This window comes from Alosa sapidissima, chromosome 10 (genome assembly GCF_018492685.1).
Source record: "Alosa sapidissima isolate fAloSap1 chromosome 10, fAloSap1.pri, whole genome shotgun sequence".
Taxonomy (NCBI): domain Eukaryota; kingdom Metazoa; phylum Chordata; class Actinopteri; order Clupeiformes; family Clupeidae; genus Alosa; species Alosa sapidissima.
Window position 1 is genome coordinate 21373187 of NC_055966.1, and position 23198 is coordinate 21396384.

Consider the following 23198-nt stretch of genomic DNA (forward strand, 5'->3'; position numbering starts at 1 on the left):
GCAGTAGCCTATGATTAAATGTAATGGAACATTCAACAAAGGTAGACTGCTGTTGTTCACAGCACTAAGCTATTTATGGTTACTGATACTCCGAGTCTCTGGCCCTCTCTTAGAGCCAGGCATAGTGAGCTGGCCCTCGGAAGAAAAAGTTTGGGGACCACTGGTTCAGACTCAGCAACCTTAAAGTGACAATGAATGCACCATTTATACTTAAACAGTATAACATTTGCAGCATTGTTAATAAGTTATTATTTAAAACCAGTAATAGGCCTAGTATAACTATGAATTATAGGCATTAAACTTTTTTTTTGGGGGGGGGGGGAGGGGGGCAATGAATGTCCCAGATTTTTACAAATCAAATGTGGCAACCCTACCAACTTACAGGAACTGTAACCGTCCTTCACCGCTTTATGATACCTTTATCTTTGGGATTAATTTGTTTACATTGTTTCTTTGTTGGTTTGTACAGCAGCAGTGCCCATATTGCTTGCCTCTACATATGCAATCAATATACAATCAACAAGACTGTGCTGAAGATAATATTTTTTACTGCAGACGCAGGTGAACACAGTTGTTCAGTTTAGACAACGGTTGTATCATACACTGAGTTTTAAATAAACTGACAACAACACAATACTTTTTCCATTTTAACCAATGATCAAGTGTTAAGAAATGTTAAACATAAAATATTTTTTAATATACACATTAATGTAAACAAAAGATGAGGATCAACTCAATGAGTACAATTGTCAGGGCATGTTATTCTGGAATTTAGCTTACGGGCCATCAGTTTAGCTGAAGAAGGCATTCTCAGAAGCTACCATTACCAATGAGGCGTGAATATGGCCTGCATACACACATAAGCTACCATCAACATAGCATGTGGTAGAACCCTGATATGCAGTGCTCTTTACATTTATTGGCACCCCTGGTAAAGATATGTAAAATGTATACAAAATCATCTTTTGGTATTTTATCCTAGCTTTGCAATGAAAATGAAAAGCAACTTACAGTATTAACTAGGGGTGTAACGGTACACAGAAGTCACGGTTCGGTTCATACCTCGGTTCGGACATCACGGTTCGGTACGAGTTCGGTACAATGGAGGGAAAAGCAAAACCAAAAATGCAGAAAGCAATTTTTTTTTATTGTGCATGTATCAGGCTGTACCACCTAGTGTCATACAGTCTCTTCCCTGAGCTATCTGCAACAGCCTGAAGTGTGTAAGATGTAGGCTAAACAGTACAATAAGTACCCAGACTCCATCTGTAAGTTGTAAACAAAATAAGACAATCAGCTATAAAACTTAAAATAGGCCTGCAGCATCTCTTATTTCTGAAAGTGCAAATTACATAGAATAATGATTTTTAAAAATCCACTTAAGCAAGACCTTCAACATCTGTGTTTAGTTGTATATGGAAGGGTCTACAATTTGCCTCAATATTTTTCAGTGTGTGTACAGTAATAATCTAGCCTACTAACTGTGAAAATATCACACTATTTTGCCTTCTTTAAAAAAACGACATTGCTCCTTTCATTTCATAAACAGACTACAACTAGAAGTCACATGACTTTGCCCTTCGACGTTAACTCACACGCATCGTAGCATGGTTTGTTTATTAGCCTGGTTAGCGTTGACACTTACTGTCTATGCACTTAACACTACCAGCTCCTCATGTGAGAAGTTACAAGTTACCCCAACATAAAGTTAATTACCATGCGATTTACATGGCTTTCTGTCATTACGAAATCATTTAATTTAAGCCATAGGTTTTGGCTCTATTTGTATGTGTATCCAAAGGCTGGTGAAGCGCAGGGGAAGTTGTTTTTTTTTCTCATTTCGGTGATTGGTAGCCTACATCATCTGGGTGATTGCTTCGAACATGTGTAGCATATATTTCCACTCACATACCCAACAACTGCTGAACAACGCCGACACACAGTTTCTTATCCACCACTCTCTCGCCTGTACTACTGTAACTGAAGTTCTCAAACTTGCGAAGAGACCAGCGGATCCTCTAATGTGTGTCGCCACCTTAGTGCTACTATCTCTGACTGACTGACTCGACCAACGACCTGACAAAAAAAACATAGGCGCCAATCAGAGCTTCAGAGCTAAGGCGAGGCTACAGATTAGCGTTAGGTGTCGCTAAAGAACTCCCGTAACTCTCGCTACTTAACAGTAATTGCGCATGACATTAATTAATACGCACACGAGTTTTAGGTTTTTTTATACCGTGTATTCTCCGTGTAAATTCATGCACCGAACCGTGACGCCCGTACCGTTTCGGTTCAATACGAATACATGAACCGTTACACCCCTAGTATTAACTCTTACCCTCCTTGGTACTTATATCACCACAATCAATCACTAATTTTTTTCTATTTATATAGTGCAAATTGCATTACAAATTACTGAACAATAAGCAACAATACAGCATAGAAAAGAAAACATGGCAGAGATAAAGTGACTAGTAATGTCTGTGTGTTTCTGTGTGTTTGTAGTGTATAGGGTATGTCTGTGATATTATATTGACATAGGGTATGTCTGCGATATTGACAAAGAAGAACATAGTATATAGGCCATGTCACATGTGCAAGGAAAATTATATTGCTTTATATGACCCTCTCTAGTGGTACTCCGGGAGTCTCTGAGACATGTTTTCATCAAGATGAAATAATAACCTCAAATGATATCAAAACATATATAATAAAAAGTCCTTAACCAAACAATCACTGAAGTTAAATGTAAACTAGTTTTAGTCTTTCTTGAAAAAAACAACAACAACAAAACACGCAAAACAGTACATAATGGCGGTACCTGGAGACCCAATTGTTTTCTGAGGTGGTACTAATTGTGAAAAGTTTGAGAACCACTGCTGGTAGATCCTTCCTGTTTTTGTTTTATTGTGTCCTTTTTGATTACTGGGAAGTCATGCTGCTGTCTATTGGTGTGAGTGAACTTTGTACCATACTCTTGTGTTCCTCATAAAACTTTTCATGAGACCTTTTCCTACATGTATATTCTGTCTACTTCCTTTACTGTAATTTCAGTTGTGGGGGAGTTCCACTTGCTGCTGTGAAAGAAGTAAATAAATTACCTTAGATGAGAAATAAACTCTAAAGAGACTCATGGCCCGCTATCATGTCTGGTATAGCCAGTTCCATTGATTAGTGGAAGCTAATTGTTGCAGCAAATGCAGCGCAAAAACGGAAGGCCTTAGCTACTGTACGTGCCGGGTGTAGCCTTCCTGTAAAGATGATGATTAGACTCCTGGATGAAAAACAGTATGGTTTGTCAGACTAAGTTAAACATTTCATGGATTGGAAGAACAGAAATGACACCTTGTATTTGAATCAAATATTTAATTAAATGTGTATACATTTGAAATTCACTGGCAATCATATGCTGCTACATGCAATAAAGCCATGTCATTGTAACACCCCAATTCAAGTCAATATCTAAGGTTATATAATCACAAATGTTGTTATTATTTGAAGGATAACCCCTTGAGATGCAGCATCTCGTTTTCGAGGAGGTCCTGTAAAACAGGGGTCCCCAACCTTTTATGTGCCATGTACCGGTTTGATTCCCATTTTTGTTTTTCACGGACCGGGGGGGGGGGGGGGGGGGGTAGTGGGTTGGGGTTCCATGTTCCATGTATGTTGTGCATACTGTATTAGTTGCAGCCATTGCAGAAAACCCGGCCTCGCATATAGATACGTGGTGGAAAATGGTAGCAACGTTTTCAGCGCTTTTACGGCTATCTCGGGATATTCTGCTATGGTTTTGATCCAAAAACCCGCCAGAGAGGTTTCCTCATACACACTCTTAAGACCACCGTCATTTGTAATTTCGATCAACTGCTCTTCCTCCTGCGCTGACAAGTTAGGACTATTCTGGATATTGACAAATGGGTTGCGGACCCACTCATTGGTTTGGAGGATGGATCTTTGGAGGATGGGAAGTAGCCTAACGCTCAAACTCATTTGAAAGCGCAACAAGGTGATCGCGCACCAGCTGCGAGAGAAAGGGCCCTGCCTCAGTCTCTCACAAAACCCCCACTAATGTTTGGAACATACCAAATACACCCCGTTCCCATTCGTCCCCACAAATCAAGCTTGGCTTTAAATACAGTGACTTTATCTGCCAGTTTAAAGACAGTCGTCATTCTCCCCTGGAGTGACAGGTTGAGGTCATTAAGCAACCAGAATATGCCACACAGGTAAGCACGTTTTGACACCCAGTCCTCATCACTAAAATGTGCAGCTAACGGTGACTTTTTTTTCTGTAAGAAATCTCTCGCAACTCAAACACTCTGGCCAGTGCTAAAGATGCTTGTTTTTTGTTGCTCATTCTAGCAGTTTAGCTAACTTCGTGTGACACTACCGTTCGCCAAAAACTGATCAAGTGAAGTGAGCTGACCTGAGGCTGCGCAGCGCTGAAGGCAATATGTAAAGTGCTGAAGGCGGGACAGACAGACGTAAGAAAATAGACCTTGCAAAATGCAAACATGCGCGCAATCAAACAACTGCATATAGGCCTATGTAAAAACGTGACATTATTGCGAATTAAATTTAGTTTAGTTTGCATGCATTTTTTTAAAAAACTCATGTCGTAGGCTACGCCCGGTTAGGAATGTGGCCCGGTGGTTGGGGACCGCTGCTCTAAAAGACAACAAAAGTACAGAACAAGCAAACAGACGCACACAGACTATAGCTCTCCCTCACCCCATCAACCCCACCCCATCCCCAAGTTCTCAATAATCAATTTACATACCCTAAATCAAGAGAAAACCAAAATATATCAAAAGAGAGAGAAAAAACGTTAAGTATCTTCCAAAATTGTTTAGGATTTTTGATGTCATTAGACAATGATTTGTATAGCAATTGGATTTTGCATTCCTTGTTTTCATTGTACAGGCATTTCTTAAGTGCTTATATTCAGTCCAGTCTGCCACATCCTTTGCCAGGCAATACTTTTCCCAGGCCTTATCTCTTTGTTTAAATAGATGTATTAGATCTCTATCAATTAATGGTATTGTCTACCCTTCACCTTAAATTAATTGTCAATCACATATTCAATGCTAAGAGAGAGGCTCGCATACAGAATGCTTTTCTGTATGTTTGTTCCAACACACATTAGTGGCTTTATTCCATGGCTGGCCAGGATGTTGTAAAATATTTCAATTAAATGCAAAGTCAATTGGACCATACTATAGATAACTACTGTTGAAATGTAATAGATGATAGTGAGTATTCAGAAATAGTGCCTACATACACTTAAACTTTGACAACATAATGAAGACACTAAAGAGATACTTAGAGAAACATAATGCCTCCCCTGTAGATGTTCCTTGCCTCATTATTGGACAGTGTATATTGGGGGCAGATCTTCAGGTCTGCCAACTTTCAGGCCATCAACAGCAGGATGGGCAGGTGGCACCACACTGCTTTGGAAGGGAGGCATCTGGAAAAGTAGCACACAAGATGTTAGCTGAGGGATCTATGCATCTGTTTTTTTTTCATAAGGGTCAGTCATAATGTAGCTTGGCATAACCAGACTCAAATTCTGATAAGAATGTACTCCGCCCACAAAATTTGAGGATGTCAAAAGCCTTAATCATGGTTTCTGTTTGTCTTTAAAAGCTATGGTACTGTCAATATCTTATATAACAGACATAATAACGACATCTAAACATTTAGCTTTTGTTGTAAACAAAATCAACTCAAGCACGCTCAAGTAACATGGAGAACTACTTCACTGTTGCTCATTTGTCAATCATCATAAAGCCCGCCCAAATAATTTGATTGGCCTAAAGCATCCTAACCGTGTATATACATTTCTCAATGGAATGACTCCAGACTGAATTTCCTGGCCTGAAATTTTGTGGGCAGGTAAATTTGGGCTGTCTTCCAGACTAGTCTTAATTATCTTTTCTGTTTATGATCAGGACTCCATACCTCAGAGGTGTTCAGTGGAGGTGCAGACAGGTGGGAGGTGGTAAAAGAGGGTGGCACCTGGTATAGCACCTGCAACAAATAGAAATATAAAACATGTAAAAAGGGTATCAATACCCAGTATACTAACTGGACAAAAAAGTACTACTGGACTATGAAGACTTATCGCATATAAACTCACCTGAGTCGTAGTGGAGCAGGTGGCTTTGCAGGCAAATGCAGATACACAGATGGAAACAATGAACTCCAGCACTGACAACACCAGCATCACTCCAGCAATCCCCATTGACCTGCTCTATTGTAGGGAAACCAATATCATACATCATGACTGTAAGACAGATCAAGGTTATTTCCATGGACAGCAGAATGTTGTGTACAATTTATAATGTTATACCTACCATGTATAACTCCCGGAGCATATAGCAGTCATAGTCATAGCTACTACAGCCATAATAAGGGTACACTCTTACAACAAAATCAAGGCTATGCATAATTATGCCAATCCCTGCAGTTATTGTGCTGAAGATGTTCATTCCCAGTGATGCTTTGACCTAAAAAAAAAATCAAAAAATAAAAGGCATCTTTGGTCCTCCATATTACATTCAGTAACAAGCAGCTGCAGCTCTCGTGTTGTTACAGTCATTCATATTAATATATAAACATTGCAATGCTGAATCATCGTTATTTTGGACATAAACTTCACGTTTGGTCTCTGGAAATGGGAAAAGGCTTGAGTTCGACTTCGGTACAGGAAGCAATGGAGGGAAACAGGTAAAATTCCCCAGAGTACTCCTTTAAGTCCTATGAATTTAAACCCCTGATTTTGTTGTCCCTCGTCTCAACTCTCAAGTTGTAAAATTCACATCTCATAGTGAATGTAAAGTACAGATGTAGCACCACTGATTGGCATGCTAGCCAGGAGGCTAAAACCCATGGATGCTAATGGTAGTATTTGTCGCTAACATGTCTCTTAAAGGAGAATTCCGGCCATTTTTCACATAGCGTTTCAAGGTCATCGAGTACTGTCAGTATAAAAACAAAAAACGAAACAAAATCAATGTTATCTAGTTTGAGTTGCTGCAGCTAACAACTAGAGCCAAGCAGCTTCAGTGTTACACTCTAGAGGGATCTTGATTTTTTTTTTCTGTTTTCTTTTTTGTTTCGTTTTTGTACCAACAGTACTCCGTGAAACAAGAGGTCTCTGTGAAAAATGGATAGAATTCTCCTTCTTTTCTTTTCTTCTCTTTTCTTTTTTCCATTGCTCTGCATATGTCATCTCCTTCATTGTTCTGATTGGTTTTAGGTCTATCTATAATTGCATACAGAGGCATTTTGATTGGCGTCTGTTGATGAGGCCTCTTGGAAATGGGAGGCAAATGAATCTTGTCCACACCCCAAATTGTCCTTGGGATTGTCTTCAACTGAGATAAGCTCTGGTGCTAGCCTGGAAGCCAGCCCAAATTTAACCCTGCCCACAAAATTTGAGGTTGGGAAATTCAGTCTGGACTTGTTCTGTTGAGAAGCTTTTACCGGTGCCTGGTCATTCATGTCAACTGAGCTCGCTTCGGTTGATTTTCTTTACAACAAAAAACCTGTCACTTGGGAAGCTAAACATTTAGATGTCGCTATCCCATCCCAATATTTGCTACAACCTGACACAATATCAGTTCATTTTTGGTGTACAGTCCATGTTTAAATGCATAAATTACATTACATTACATCATATAGCCTACTCACCAAACATGGATTGAGATTCTTATTGGCTCTAACAGTGAGAGAACCAGCAGTGATGTACTGAAAGCACAGACACATATAATAAATTAGGAAAGACCATGCTAATGTAAAAAAGTTAGACTGAAGGTTTAAACAAAGTAATGTATGGGCAATTCCACGCAAAACTGTCATGTCCATAATGCCAACTAAATACCATGGCATTGTGTTGGCGTTATGGATGTGACAGTTTTGCGTGGAATTGCCTGTATGCACTTTTAAAGGAGAAACAAAATAATACATAAAAAAATCTCACAATGATGGCTCCCCAGAACATGATACCAGAGTAAGTGGACATTGTTGATGCATAAAATGCTGTCACGATACCAAACAACAATACAACCACACCAATCATTATTTGAACCGTCTGTGGAGAAAAACAACATTATGTTAACTTATTGTTCCAGAAATTGAAAGTGCAACTTGATTCTGTCTGTGAATTAGGCTACCAGTGGGTTATATGCAGCTTAGTTTATCGGTCCAATTTCACATTAGTCATCTGGGTTATTTGGAAATTGACTAATCATTTATCTATTTTTTTTTTTCAAACTCACCCCAGTGGCAGCTGGTTCTCCTTTAAGGAATTTCCCAAGCATAGAGGATGGAGTTGAAACAACTCCACTCTGGGGTGAAGTTACACTTTGGGCACCTTGTTGTGGGTACACATGAGTGACCACCACAAAGCCATTGGTGGAGGGAGCAGAGTTGGCCATTGTTCCTGTTGGAAGTTGCACAAACTTCAATTAAGCAACTGAAGGGTTGCAGAACACTGAGGACCAGATGTACTAATGTTTTTGCGCCCCCTTCAGGCGTAGTTGATTCGCAATGTGCACGTAAAACCATGGTGAGGTATGTACAAACAGGCCGCATTGAGGAAAAAGCTCAGACTGTCTGTCGCGGGAGCTGTAAATGGCTATTTGCGCTTTTCAGTGTCATGCATATGCACTCATAGGAGGGTCAGGGAAAAGTGGGAGTATCGCGCAAACACAGGGGAGAAGTGCTAATAGCGATTGATTAGGTATTCATATGTATATATAGCCATATGTATGAAAACAGCGCACGTCTGTTTTGCGGTGAAAAAAAGTCTGAAATGCAGACATTTTCCTGAACACATTGTTGTCCTCTGCCTTCGAGTGGATACTGTGATCTCCTGTAGGACAGCTCAAGTAGGCTACCCTACTTCCAGATGTACTGTAGATCTAAACGTTTATAAATAAGCTTAGGTTAGGTTGTGTGGCATTAGGCCAGAGACTTTCTAATGAGGAGACACAGCACTCAAAAAATCCTCCATTGAAATGCATGGGCTTAGGCAGTTGTCTACGCATATCACACCTCTTCCATGGCAAAACGTCGACATGTGAATACATTGAGCCAATCATGTGGTGTGTTGTGAAGACATCGTGCCAATCATGTGGTGTGATCTCGCCACTGGAGCAGGTTTCTGCCGAAATGAATGCCCGATGAGTGCCCAAAAAGCGTTGCAATATGGCCGCCGAGTGGAGGGACTTTACTAAAAGGACTTTGATTAGGCTACTCATGTCATTTAGTAGGCCAAATCCGCTGATAACCTTAACTTTTTGTTGGCATCAAGTCTGAGAAGGAACACCCGAGTTTAGCCGGCTGCTGTTCCACAATGTTTTCTTTTCTCATGCCCAGGGCCGCGGGGAGTGAAAGTGAAGGGCTGCAGTAGCACAGTAGGCTGTATTCAAACAGCAATATCTAATCAGCCCGGCCCCAAAAAGCCACCTGTTACTGGTGCTGTGTGCCTTCTGGTTTCTCCACCTATTGCTTTCCTTGCGCACGCATGCGTTGTGTTCATAGTCTACCACAGCAGCAGTTGTCAGACATTCACAAACAAGTTAGGCGGTTTTAAGTTGCTTTTTATACGCCATGAGCGCTTTTTATACTGCCATGAGCGAAAACTAGCATTAAACTGGATTCGATCCCGCAAAATAATTTCATGCATTCTTACTGAGCCAACTTATCCCAGGCTATTTCGCAATGCAATTAAAGCAACACCAAAGAGTTTTTTGTAGGCTACCTTATAAGAATGTTTCCAAAATCGTGTCAGTGGTTTATCAACTCGTAACAGGATGAACGGCACTTCTGCATTTGCTTCGCGGCCCTCTATCGGCTATAACCGCACTATGTAAGTTTGCTAGATCGGGCAGCGGATCTGTAGTTCGATGGAATGAGACAAGAAAATACAAATTTGACTTGCATCTGATGTCGCAATACATCGTACTTTCATAAAATCATCCAACATATTCTACCTTGTCTGTGGACATTGTTATTTCCAAAGCCTGTGCTGGATAAACAAATAGCGTGCGTGCGACAGTGGAAAAGTTATTTGGTGTTGCTTTAACTAGGCTAACCGTCAATTAATAACGTAGGCAACACCCAGGTAACATGTTGTCCTGAGGAAGGCTATCAGTGGTTGCCCTTCATCTGAAACAACTGGTTACCCTGGGCTGCTACTGTAAGCGGGTGTGTTGCGATAATTGTTGCTGTGGATGAGGGCGTGGTCCAGTCCCGTGATCTGGGGTGTTGGGGTGGATGCAGCAGCACACCTGTGCTGCATTTGTTAATGAGGGATGGGATAAATGGCTAAGGTCTTTGTTGAACAAGGGGAAGGGACAGCGTACTGCTGAGTTTAGAACCAACGGCTGCCATGCTGGGACGTGGGCAATCCTTTTAGCGTCGGTGTGGTTGACGAATCATTCGGGGTAAGTGCCATTAGGCCTAAATTAGGGAGTTTGTGCCCTGTTAGTGCGATCGCTGTTCTGTTTTATGTCCTTCGTTGAACCCCACGTCCGGCAGCAGTGGTGACGGAGTCAGCAGTCATTTGGTGATGTAATGTATTAATCCTGTGTTCTTTGTGAACTTTTTCCGGGGAAGTGTAGGCCTACTCCCCGGCAGGTATATGTGTGTGAGAGAGGGTGGAGAGAAAACAAACGCTCCTTCTGGTGCTGAATAATTTAATTTGAGCCTCGGCGGTGGCCGGAAATAAGGGGGTGATATACGTAGCCTTTGCTGTGTGAAGTATTTATTGTTGCAGTGTTTGCACAGTGGTTTCTGTACCTTTGTTTTTATGATTGAATTTGTGATTAACTGTGTTATGAGATGAACTGTCATTTCCATTGAGCACGTGTGCACTTTCTCTGTGTAATTATCTGCTAACTTATATAACCTGTTTTATTCCGATGGTCCGGCATAGTTGTTACTTAAATTCATGTAGCCTAATTATTTATGACTCAGCACATAGCACTTTACAACAGCCAGAGTTCTAGATAGATAGATAGATAGATACTTTATTGATCCTCCAGGGGAAATTCAAGGGTCTCAGTAGCATACAGATATAACACACAACATGCAGTTACAGCAGAAATGGTAAACATAAGTATAAGTGTAAACATATAACTGAACTCCACTGTACAATAAAGACAGTAGAAGATAAGACAGATAAGAAAACTAACAAAACTAAATACTAAATACACTATATAAGTTAAATTAAGAAAAGTCCAATATGCTTGAGGGTAATCAAGCATAAGACGCTTGTAGTGACAGGGCCGGGACTGGTGAGGTGCTAAAGGGAGCGAGTGTCATGGTGAAGGTGCAAACAGTAGTCCAACCATAATCCTTAGTTATGTGTGCCTGGCAAGGTGCTCAAGAGAGTAGGAGTAGTTCTGGAGTTATTGCTCTCCCCCTAAATGTTTTAACTTTCTATGTGAAATTAATTGTACAATAAACCTCTTTTCTATATAGCTAGTAGACTGGTGTTTTCCTTTGCTCAGTGCCCGTGTTCAAATAAAGAAACCTGCAGGGGGCAGTGTATTCCGCTGTAGCCCCCCTTTACACTACGGTCATCAGTGCACAGTTTAAGTGGCCTAGGCTACTATTCTATGTGGTTGATCAACTAAAAATAAAAGATGTAGCCTATTTGGTGATGACGTTATTGTATAGGCCTAGACCTAAATTCTAAGAAATGAAATTGTACGAGAAGAAACCATCTACATTTTAGCGCACCCAGCCCGCGATGTCTTCAAGGGTTGAATGAAGGGAGTTTGCGAAAAATATTTTTCAAGTCAATAAACGTTCTTAATTTTCAAATGTCTGATTTGACTTTTCAAAACCATAGGCCTGTCGCTCAGACAAGGAGTTATAAGATAAGGGCAATGCAATTTGTGTCACCTAATGCAAAATAAAGTGTTGCCACGGTGTTGCTTACATGGTTAATTGATAGGTGATTTGATGACAACGTTCAGAGAATTTGAGTAGCCCAGAGAGATAATGCGCTGAATAGGTAGGCCTGGTTTATAGGTGCGTAATTTATTGCAGGTATGAATCCAGTTTAATGCTACAAAGTTTGCAAAAATATAGCCTATATTTTACATGTCTTTTGTCCGATTGGTTGTAGTGATCATGGCGTAGATATGAACTGCGACTTCAAATCCGTCTAAAGCAACTAGTTTGTGAATGTTTGACAAATCCTGCAGCTGTGGTGAGCAACGCGAGCACGCGCAAGGAAACCAAGGTGGGGAAAACCAGAAGGCACACGACACTGGGAATTCTCCCGACTTTTCCGATTGCATGTAGCCTAGGCTTGCTTATAATCTCCTATATCAGACAACAAATTGCTAACAAGAGACAATGGCTAACAAAGTATTTTCTTGTAACATAAAGCGCAATGTGTCAATAGTATCAATAGACACTAGGCTACTCCTACCAATATGTTAATCACTTTATTCTGTTATTCAGGAAAAGTTCACTCGATAGTGTAGGCTAGTTCAACGCTCATTTAACAAGCAAACAAATAAATAAAATATCACTGACTTACTTCTGATGATTTCTAATTGCAAGTTCAATGAAAGTAGACGAGAAAGATCCCCGTGTGGCTATGATGATCAGCGACAATAACCAACTGAGATTGTGTAAGATTGTTCCTCAGAACATCGTCTGAATTTGCGTCACTGATCGGAATTGGTGCTGCATCCTGTTGGGGTAGGGGGGGTGGGGGGGGTGTGAGGAAACTGAGGAAACATTAACTTTATTTCCCCACAATGTAACACATTTGTCTTGTGCTCTCACATCAGCTACTGGATATGGACATACATTTGTTTAACAAAATATGCACAGGGGTTGTGAGATGCACTTTGCCTAGGCATGGTAGCCTAATTACCAGTGGCTGTGGTGGTATGATGTTTATGCATAGATCTTATGTGCAGCAAGTCCAAGTCGTGATTTTTGTTACATTCTATGCATATTAGTGTCCTCTTTGATCATGGGGATTTTGAATGACACAGGTATCTCCAATCCAAAGATATTGGATTATTCCGGTAACTATCTTTACATACTCGCCCTAAAATCTGGCATAGGCCTATTTCATGACACGTGTCATTGCAAAATGTGCAGGTGGTCAAGTTGAGACACACAATGTACCTGTATTGTTAGTGTTATTACTAGAAACTTCCATTTGTGCTGTTTGTCATATCTGTTCCTGTGTCAAATATTTTGTTCCTGTTTTATTCCTTTGAACCAATGCTACGTTGATTAATGAAATTAATTAATTTAAATTAGAACACTTATTACACATTCTTTATTTATTTATTACATTTAGCAATGAACGGTTAGTTAACTTTACATCATTAAAAATGGGTGTCTCAGGCTGTCTCAACTGTAGGCTACTGGCTACCACATATAGATACAGTTTTTAAAGTTCAATCTTAAAATTAATCCACTGTATAACATTGAAATAAGGGTCTCCATTTTTAATAACTGTTTAATTGATACAATATTGGTCATAGGCGAGACACTACATGTGAATAAACCTTTTTCTGAAATGTTATGTTTGTATTTGCAAATGTTATGTTTGTATATGCAAATATCTATGTAAATATGAATTTATTTGCATACATTTCCAAAAACTGAACATTGGATGAAGACAACTTCAAAATTTCATATTTCATTTTGTTGACAGATACAAATGTTTTAACTGAGACAATTTTTGATATCGCTTTTTATTCTTCAATAAATCACAAATTGCTGTCAGTAGTCTTTGAATTAGTGGCTTTCACCATGTTTTAGGGATAAAATATTAATATAGCCTATTAATCAAGCTATGAATTATACTGTAAACAAATTTCTCCTGCACATTCTTGCACATTCCTGCACATTCTTACCCTGGAAACTCCAGAGTTGGTTCTCGAGATTCACATAAAACTGCAGCGGGTGGGCGACGGATCAAAACGAAAAACAATGGTTCCGTGTCATCCTTGGGGGGCTACATGCGATGGGCTCAGTTACAGGCACAGTTACGGGATAGAGACGGGCTCGGACAAGACAGGGGGGCTTGGCTCGCCACAGAGGGCTTGTCAGTCAATGGTGCCCCCCCATCTCTCCTCAAGAGGACAAATAGACAAAACAGAGGGAACTAAACAACATAGCAGACTAGTGTGGAAAAGGCTGGATAGCTTAAAGCATATCTTTCAAAGATTTAGAGAGATTGTGCCTAATCTAATGTCTTATCTGAAGCACCGTTAATTCGGGCCGTTGAAAGCTCCAGATATACAACATCCAGAAAGGAAAGGATCCAGGCCTTAACAGAAAGAGTATGAGGTGGCTTCCAACGGGTTATGATCATTTTCTTGGCTGCTGTCAATCCAGCAAAAACAGCGCGCTTACTCAGTTTCGAGAAATTAGAATTTGACAAGTTATTTAAAATCAATACACACACAGACACAGGAATTCTTTCCTGAACCAAGTCAGACAATTTGGATGCAACATTGTTCCAGAATCCACTGACCGGTGGACAGTCCCACATCATGTGAAGATATGTGTAATGGTTATAAGCAGGTAATAGAGGACCCTTGAATCACACAACAACTGAAGAGCCAAATTTATAAAAATACAAGTTTATTAAAGATGTAAGAAGAAACATGTAACACTTTATCGTTTCTAAAATCAATAAGCTACAGAGCGTGGCCGCTAAATGTGCATAGGGGCAGAAAGTGCAAAAAGGCAAAGGTCCATGTGACACCCTTAATACAGTGGGTAGGGGGGTCTTAATTTCTACGTCAGGGAGTGCAGTAGGGAATACAAGGCAAATGCTAGATTTAAAGTCAATTGGCAACTTCTAATCACGCCACTAGGCTACGGCACAAAAAGCACACAATTTAGTGACTTACTGAACACACTAGTCACATAAGGGTTAAACGCTGTAAGGTGACAAATTCCTACACACCACTAGGCTACAAGCATAAGGTCACACACACACACACACTGGAGTGACTTTTTGAACGAATTAATCACATAGGGGTTTAAACACGGTAAGGTGACTTGATACACACATAGGTGATAAAACACACACAAAAAAAGCATCTGTCTGAGACCCCAGTTTACATCCCTAAAGGCAGGGAAATCATGACCCCAGGTCGTAAACCCCTGTACTGTAGGCAGCCTTGTATAATCCACTATAACCCCAAAACACAATTACTTCAGTCCATGCCACACACTGAAAATGTCAATAAGAATCAGAAAGCAGACTCAGTTCTGTTGACGCTTCTGTCGTCCATAGACCAAGCCCCCGACTTGTCTTCAATCCGTGAGCAGCAGCAGGGTTGTAACTTTCCGAATCGACCATTCTAGCCCGCCTCCAGGAATCGCGCTGTGAAAAGCAGGAAGAGTAATCAGCATCCCAGGCGAACAACACAGACAAATTCACTTCCCTTTAGTAGATGATTTTGCGTGCGTAGCTTAGTTAGATCGTTCTCCCTTCTTCCCAACGTCACTGGTGGCGTTGATCCTTCACACAGACTGTAAACAAGGGGGAGGCGGAATCAGCTGGCACAGACGACATACACAATGGCTAAATCGTGCACTCGTTCACACAAGTGGATAACGGAGAGGCTACTTTCCTTAATGGTTGTAATTGCGTGCGTTGTATGATTTCGCCCTCTCTCATCGGGTAGTTGATCATTTGTTCAGCCTTGTAGTGGAGTGTTGCGAGTGTGGTCGCGGCTTGGCAGTGCGTCTTCCGGGATTCCAGTTTTGCTCACCGGTGCACATCTGGAGACTTTATCCTGATGTATCACCAATCACGCTGCTGCTGTGTAATTGGGGTACTCTCTGCACCTGTATGGGGGGAGGGCTCACACACATGGAAAACTACCAACATACATACTTTTGTCCCAGCCCATTAAAGTCTGTTATCTGTATGCACATAGTTGCTCTGTTACATGTGTGCCCTGAGCCTTCAAAGAACAGAGCTTACAAGATGAGTCACTAATGATATTCATATGGTGAAGTTTAACTGGTGTAAGATATGTCCTATGAATAAAATTGAAATGAATTTGTTGATGGTCTGGATTGCGTGATACTTGAGGGATATCGGACCACACATCGTGCCAATCAAATTCTTCGTCAAACTCAGGGCAGTCCCGCTCCCAGATCCTTTCAACGGGAAGCCCAAAGCGTTGGGGGGACTATCATAAACTCATAGAGTTTGGACACCATGCCCTTATTTGAAGTTTGTACCGTAAATAAATGTCGAAGTGGGTGAGTGGATAAAGGGCCCTGCCAGGGAACACCAATTGCCTTGGGCGCTGATCTTAGCTGTAAATAAAAGAAAAAGGAAGAACCTGGCAGATTGAACGCATTTTGGATATCAGAAAAAGAAAGTAGACCATGATTATTAAAAATATCTTTTACGTGACGGACACCCCTTTGCTCCCATTGTGGAGCTGATATAGGCCCCCGCCAATCAATAGAGCTTTGTTATTAAATATTGGAGAAGAAATGTGCCACTTAAATGAGAGATGGCAATGAGATTCAACCGCTCTCCATGTTCGTATAAGATGGGAGATGATGGGGCCAAACCGCAGTTGACTCTGTTTATTAGAGATATTGGCAAAAAGCACATCCTGGAGAGGCCAAGGTTTTACAAAATTGATTTCTAAAGTATGCCAAGAGACTGAGGAGTGTGGGTCAAACCAAGAAAGCAAGGGCCTGAGTACAAATGGCCAAAAATACCATTTTAAATTAGGAACAGAAAGACCACCATCCTCTCTCCTCCTTTGTAAAGTAGACATTTTTAGGCGTGGCCGTTTACCCTTCCATATAAAACGAGAGACTCCAGACTGAAGCTTACTCCAGTAGTCAGGTGGAGGGGGGAGAGGAAGCATAGAACTAACAAAATTTATCCTCTGCAAAATGTTCATTTTAGTAATAGAGACACAGGCTTGAATAGAATAGAATTCAATATCCACCGGTCCATATCCTTCAAAACATTGGATAAGGTACCTGAATAATTGTGCTTAATAATCTGATTAAGAGTGGGGAAGATTTCAATTCCCAGATATCGAAACTGATTTACAATGGGAATACTGACAGATAGGGATGATTCTTTGCCGTGAATGTTAAGATGATTTGCTGAGTGCTGATTTAGACCAGTTAATTTTAAATCTTGATAATTTACCAAATTCCTCACAGATAAACAGGAGGTGGGGTACAGATTGAGCGGGGTTTTCCAAAAACAATAGCATATCATCTGCGTACAGTGACAGGTGATGTTGAGTATTATGAATGCATATCAGAGAGGCCGTAGCGGACTGGCGAATAGCTTGAGCAAGTGGCTCCAATGAGAGGACAAATAGAGCAGGGCTCAAAGGACATCCTTGACGTGAAGACCTAGAGATCGGAAATAAAGCCGATAGAGTTCTGCCAGATAACACTTGAGCTGAAGGATTAAAATATAAGGTTTTTATCATTTTAATAAAAGTGGTACCAAATCCCATAGCCTCCAAAACTGACCATACAAATGACCATTCCAATCTGTCAAAAGCCTTCATGGCATCAAGGGAAAGGAGGGACATTGGTGTCCTACTGCCTGTTGCAGCATCAATGATGTGCAAAAGGCGCCTAACGTTATCTGCCGCCAATCTTGATTTTATAAAACCTGTTTGATTAGGACTAACTAATACTGGCATGTGGGGCTCAAGACGAAGGGCAAGGAGTTTTGCAAAGATTTTTATGTCAGAATTTAAAAGGCTGAGAGGGCGATAACTAGAACACTCTCTAGGATTCTTATCCTTTTTTAAGAGTAAAGAAATTAAGGCAGTATTAACATCCCTAGAAAACCCGCCCTTATCAACAGAAAAAATAATCATATCTAAAAGAAAGGGTCCTAACTGATTCCAAAAAGTGGTATAGAATTCAGGGGGGATCCCGTCAAGTCCTGGCGATTTACCTCTGCATACTCTGCACTGCTACTCTCAGCTCCTCTAAGGTAATTGACTCATCTAAGTCCAACTGAGTCAGCCAATTATCGCACCGTTCTTTGTCTAGAATAACCTCTGATTGGTATAAGTCAGAAAAGAAGGTTTTAAATGTGTCATTAATCTCCTTGGGATCCGTACTGATATTGCCATCAGCTGTTTCTATGGCTGGTATGTCACTGGTCCTAATTCTCATGGCAAGCAGGTGGCTAGGTCTGGCACCATGGAAATAATATCTCTGTCTTGTCCTGTTAATTTGGAATTCTGATTTCCGTTTCAAAATACTATTAATTTCTTTTTTCACTATGGAGCGCTCTAAAGATACTTGCTCTGAAAAATTATGTTGCAAAGCAGAATCTCTCATGAATTTAGATTCAAGGGCTTGAAGCTGGTGAGATCTGGCCTTCTGTGCATTGGAACTGAACAGTATAGTGTTATTCCTAATGAATCCCTTTACTGCCTCCCATAGAATTTTAGGATCATCCACTGAGCCAACATTGATATCTGCAAATTCCTTAAATTCAGTAATGAACTGAGAAATATAGGCTTAATGTTTTAGCAAAGATGTGTTAAATCGCCATCTGGCTGCACACTGAGACAATTGACAAACAGTAATGGAACAAAGGACACCCTTATGGTCAGATAAAGCCATTGGTAGCAAAATCGCCTTGTCTATGGAAAGAAAAAGTTGGGGGGATGCAAAAAGAAAATCAATTCTAGAAAAAGATTTATGTCTGCCTGAATAAAACGTAAAATCTTTGGAGGAGGGATTAACTGTCCGCCACATGTCCATCAGTCCCAGGGTATTGGCCCATGATTTTAAAGCATTGGTGGCCTGGCCCTGCTCCCCTGAAGATGTTGCTTTTGACCTATCAACAACAGGATCCCACACAGCGCTGAAATCTGTGCCAACAATAAAAGAGTAATCAGTCAATTCTAACATTTTGATTGTGAGAATGTTATAGAAAGTGGCATCAAAAGCATTTGGAGCATATGCAGAAACAAGAGCAATATTTCTGGCATTAAACTCTATTTTAGTTATCACAATTCTGCCAGCATCATCTGCCCACGATGATAAAACCTTAAGTGGGAGATTCCGTCTAGCTACAATGGCCACGCCTTTTGTTTTTGTGGTGGCAGAGGAGAAAGCCACAGTATAATAAAATCTATTGGCTAAACGTTTAGCATCTGCATTAGTCAAATGCGTCTCTTGTAGCAAAGCAATATCGACATTTTTGTTCCTCAGTAAGCTTAAGGTGCTTGCACATTTATGGGGAGCATTCAATCCACCACAGTTCCACGATAAAAAAAGAAAGTTCACCCATTATCCAAAAAACTCAATTCTAAAGCATGTAGGCACATTCTCGAACACTGAAGATAACTTCTCATATCGTAGGATTCCAACAATGGTGCATCCAAAGTTAAAGGAGAATTCCGGTGTGATTTTGACCTAAAGTGTTTTGAAACATGATACTGAGTGTGAACGTATGTCTCATAGCCCATCTCGGCTTGTCCCCTGCACTCCGAAATCAGGCGCTAGTTAGCCGATGCTACCAACAAGGCGGTCAATGGTGGTGCCTCGGGCATCGGCATAGCCATGCAAATAAATCACTGTTTTACACCATTTACGAGACTCAATGTATCTCCACACTTCATTGGTAGACTTCCGAGGGCCCTGACATTTAAAACGAGACATTGCACTGGTAGTTTACTTACAAGACGATTTATACAGACAGTATCTTCACGAAGTTTAGCGTTTGCAGCCATCTTGAATTTAGTCACGATAAGTCGAGCAACGAGTAAGAATGAACAGGTATGATAAGGGATCAGATTCCAAAAATAATTCTGTGGAAATGCATGGATTACAGTTTCTTCCAGTAGCAGCAATTGGAATCCATGCATTTCCATGGCCCAGGCCTTGGGGAGAAGGTGAGCACGTTCTGAGGATTTTCCTCTTGGGGGAAAGTTTTTGTATGACGTCAAATACACCTCCTTTTTACTTATGGCCAACCGTGGCCCAGTGTCTGCCCCCTATGTAATCGGCAGACCCTTTTTCATCCAATCAATGTATATTCAACTAGATGTACCGCAGAGCGGTACAAAATATGGCCGCCGCCCAGTCCAGCACATTTTTTCCACAAAAATAAATCACGCTGAAAGGCCTATATGATTCTAACTGTCTCACTAAATTGCATTAGCCACACTCAATTCTCACTGGTATCTGCTAGACAACAAGTACCAAAACATGATTAGTTCATAGATTTCACATGTAAAATTCATTTTATACAACCCCACCCCCATCTTGCCTGTTCATAATTCTGAGAAATTCTTGAATTGTGTGCATGTGTGCGTGTACACGTTTATGTTTATGTGTGTGTGTGTGTGTGTGCTTGTGTGTTTGCCTGCGTATGTGTGTTTGTGCATGTGCATGCATGCGTACATATGTCTACTGTGTGAGTATGTGTCATACGTATGATTACTGTGAATGTATGTGTGTGCGTGTGTATCTGTTTATGCACATGTGTGCACATGGAATGGGTTAACATGACCCCTGGAGGCAAGCATACAGACATCCTAGGCCCTACGGTTCTCAAGATATTCACAGAAAACTGTCTGCCCTACCCTCCTTTCGGGGGGTCCAGTACAGCGGGGGGGCTACAGATCAAAACGAAAAATGATGGTTCCATGCTATCCATGTGGGGTTACATGCCCACCAAGTTTCGTGTACCCCGGTCTTTCAGTGTCCCGGGAATCCTTGTTGGTGTACGGTCACTAAATGTACACATAAATTATTTTATTGTAAGGCCCCCCATGAACGAAAGTTCACAAAACTTGGCATGCATTTGGAGGGTGTCATAATGATCCTACACTTTCAATTTTGTGCAGTTTTGACCATGTCAGCCAGAGATATTGTGATGAAAACACTTAATTTTTTGCTTTTTAATTTTTAACTAGGTGACTCTATACATGAAATAAGTGGTAATGGGATGGGTTGACATGCCCCCTTAAGACCAACATACAAAAAAAAGGTGGACCTCCTAGGCCCTACGGTTCTCGAGATATTCACAGAAAGCTGTCTCCGGCCACCTACAGGCCAGTTGGTGTATAGTAACATAAATTAATTTATTGTGTGGCCCCCCATGAACGGAATTCCACGAAACTTGACGTGCATTCAGATTGTGTCATAATGATCCTACACTTCCAATTTCGTGCAGTTTTGACTATGTTAGGTCACACCTACGATTACAACACCTCATTTTTACTTTTTTGTGTTTAACGAGGTGGCGCTATACATGAAATGAGTGGTTATGGAATGGGTTGACATGGCCCCTTACAGTTCTCGAGATATTCACAGAAAACTGTGTTTGCCCTACCCTCCTTTCGGGGGGTGCAGTCCAGCGGGGGGGCTACAGATCAAAACGAAAAACGATGGTTCCATGCTATCCATATGGGGTTACATGCCCACCAAGTTTTGTCTACCCCGTCTTTCAGTGTCCCGGGAATCATTGACGGAAATTTGGACATGCGAAAAAAGCGCGGCGGTCATAATAAATCATATAGGTAGATGAGCTCACTGAGCTGCCACAAAAATTATTAAATAATCCCAGGTAGGCCTGTGTCACGTTCGTGCACGTGCATGACATCCTGCCCCAGCTTCTGCCTGGCCACCTGGCTGCACATGAACTCTTCATGAACTTTACTACATATATCTCTCGGCTGCTGCCTGGCAACACATGACATCTTCAAAAAAAAATCTGCCACAGTGGAAGGCTTCCAATCTGTAAAATGTCATGGGCTTCCTACTTGCCCAGGCCCGGCTATGTCTTACTTTATCTGATGTACATACCAGACAAAGAGAGGCTTCCCCTGCAGGAGCCTTAGGTGTGCCTGGGCTTTTTTGTGCCGGGCAGTGGCGCCGCTCCCACCACATGCATCACGCACTGTGCGTAGGGCACCAAAGGACAGAGGGCACCAACAATTTAGCTATTCAGTAATTTAGTAACTTTACTGCAAACTGCCTTTCACTCTTCCTCGAGAACGTTTACAATGTCAAAATGCACCAACGCCATGGTGCATGCTAGGATGCTACTTTTTGGGTCCTCTCCACCATGTAGATCTAACTTTTACTTACTCCACTTAATTGGGAACGCACCTTGCGCGCGCAGGAGAGAGAAAAGGACAGTGGCAGATTGCTGGCTTGTCATTATGTATTAATATAAGACTTTTTTATGTATTAATATAACTTTTAAAGCAACGAAGATGAGGCTATTAGGAGTTTGCGGTGATCCGATTCCCACTACTGACCATTTTTAAACTCAGATTGGTAAGAGGGGTCTTTAACATAGGCTCCAATCAATGTGATTTGGAACAAGAATATAAAAAGTAGTCTCCTACTTTGCCTTTGTAGAATGCGTTTTATCGTTATCCAAGCATTTACATGAAACACATGATATGCAGAGCTGACTGAAACGTATTCCATTCAGATAGCTAGGTGGCTACTGCGGGCTCATAATTCACTTAATGGCAAACAGAAATGTGAGGCAAAATGTCATTGCATACCCCCCAGGCCCCAGCAAGCACACACATCAACAATAACAATCAAAGTGTTCTCGTTGACTGAAATGAAGGGAAATCGTAGCCTGGCGAGCCAGACCCACATTAAAATGTAGGGTCTGGGCACTCACCGTTCGCAGTGTTCAGTCCGAGGGGCGGGATAATCAGTTGTCTTTCAAATTCCCTCTGAACGCAATAGGACGCAATAGGATATTTGTTTTCAAGTAGCAGGGAATTCAAGCCAAACCGTTGCAACTCTGCCATCAACCATTATGTTAAGCCCACCAAACGACTCTATACACGATTTCAATGCCTGATTAAGTTTCGATTTCTGGAGCTCACAAGCCAACTGAGAGTTGCCCCAGATAGCAAACATACACTGGGACGGAACTGGGCCACACCTACCACAACGTCCGGCACGGATCTGCATAATGGACCTGATCCGGCGTCCAAACGCACATCGGTCCAAAATTGGTCTGGTTTGACGGATCTGGTACCAATAAGGGCTAAGACTGGCCCAGTTCCATATGGTAGTCTGTGTTACTGACGTGTTCCAGATCTGTTTATCATATGCAATACGGGTCCGCTTATTGTGTGTGGTACGGACCCGTTTATCAGACATCAGCCGGCTTTATTTGACAT

At 41.3% G+C, this 23198-nt stretch overlaps 1 protein-coding gene across 1 annotated transcript; it reads right to left on the minus strand.

Moving 5' to 3' along the window:
* Nucleotides 1-4833: 4833 nt before the first annotated feature.
* LOC121720946 (membrane-spanning 4-domains subfamily A member 4A-like) lies at nt 4834-12701 on the minus strand. Its single transcript, XM_042107463.1, has 8 exons — nt 12569-12701; nt 8286-8449; nt 7988-8098; nt 7699-7755; nt 6360-6512; nt 6143-6256; nt 5965-6033; nt 4834-5470 (listed from the first exon to the last, which is right to left on the minus strand). The coding sequence occupies exons 2-8, from the start codon at nt 8442-8444 to the stop codon at nt 5366-5368; spliced, it is 768 nt and encodes a 255-aa protein (XP_041963397.1). The 5' UTR covers nt 8445-8449; nt 12569-12701; the 3' UTR covers nt 4834-5365.
* Between the last annotated feature and the right edge of the window lie 10497 nt (nt 12702-23198).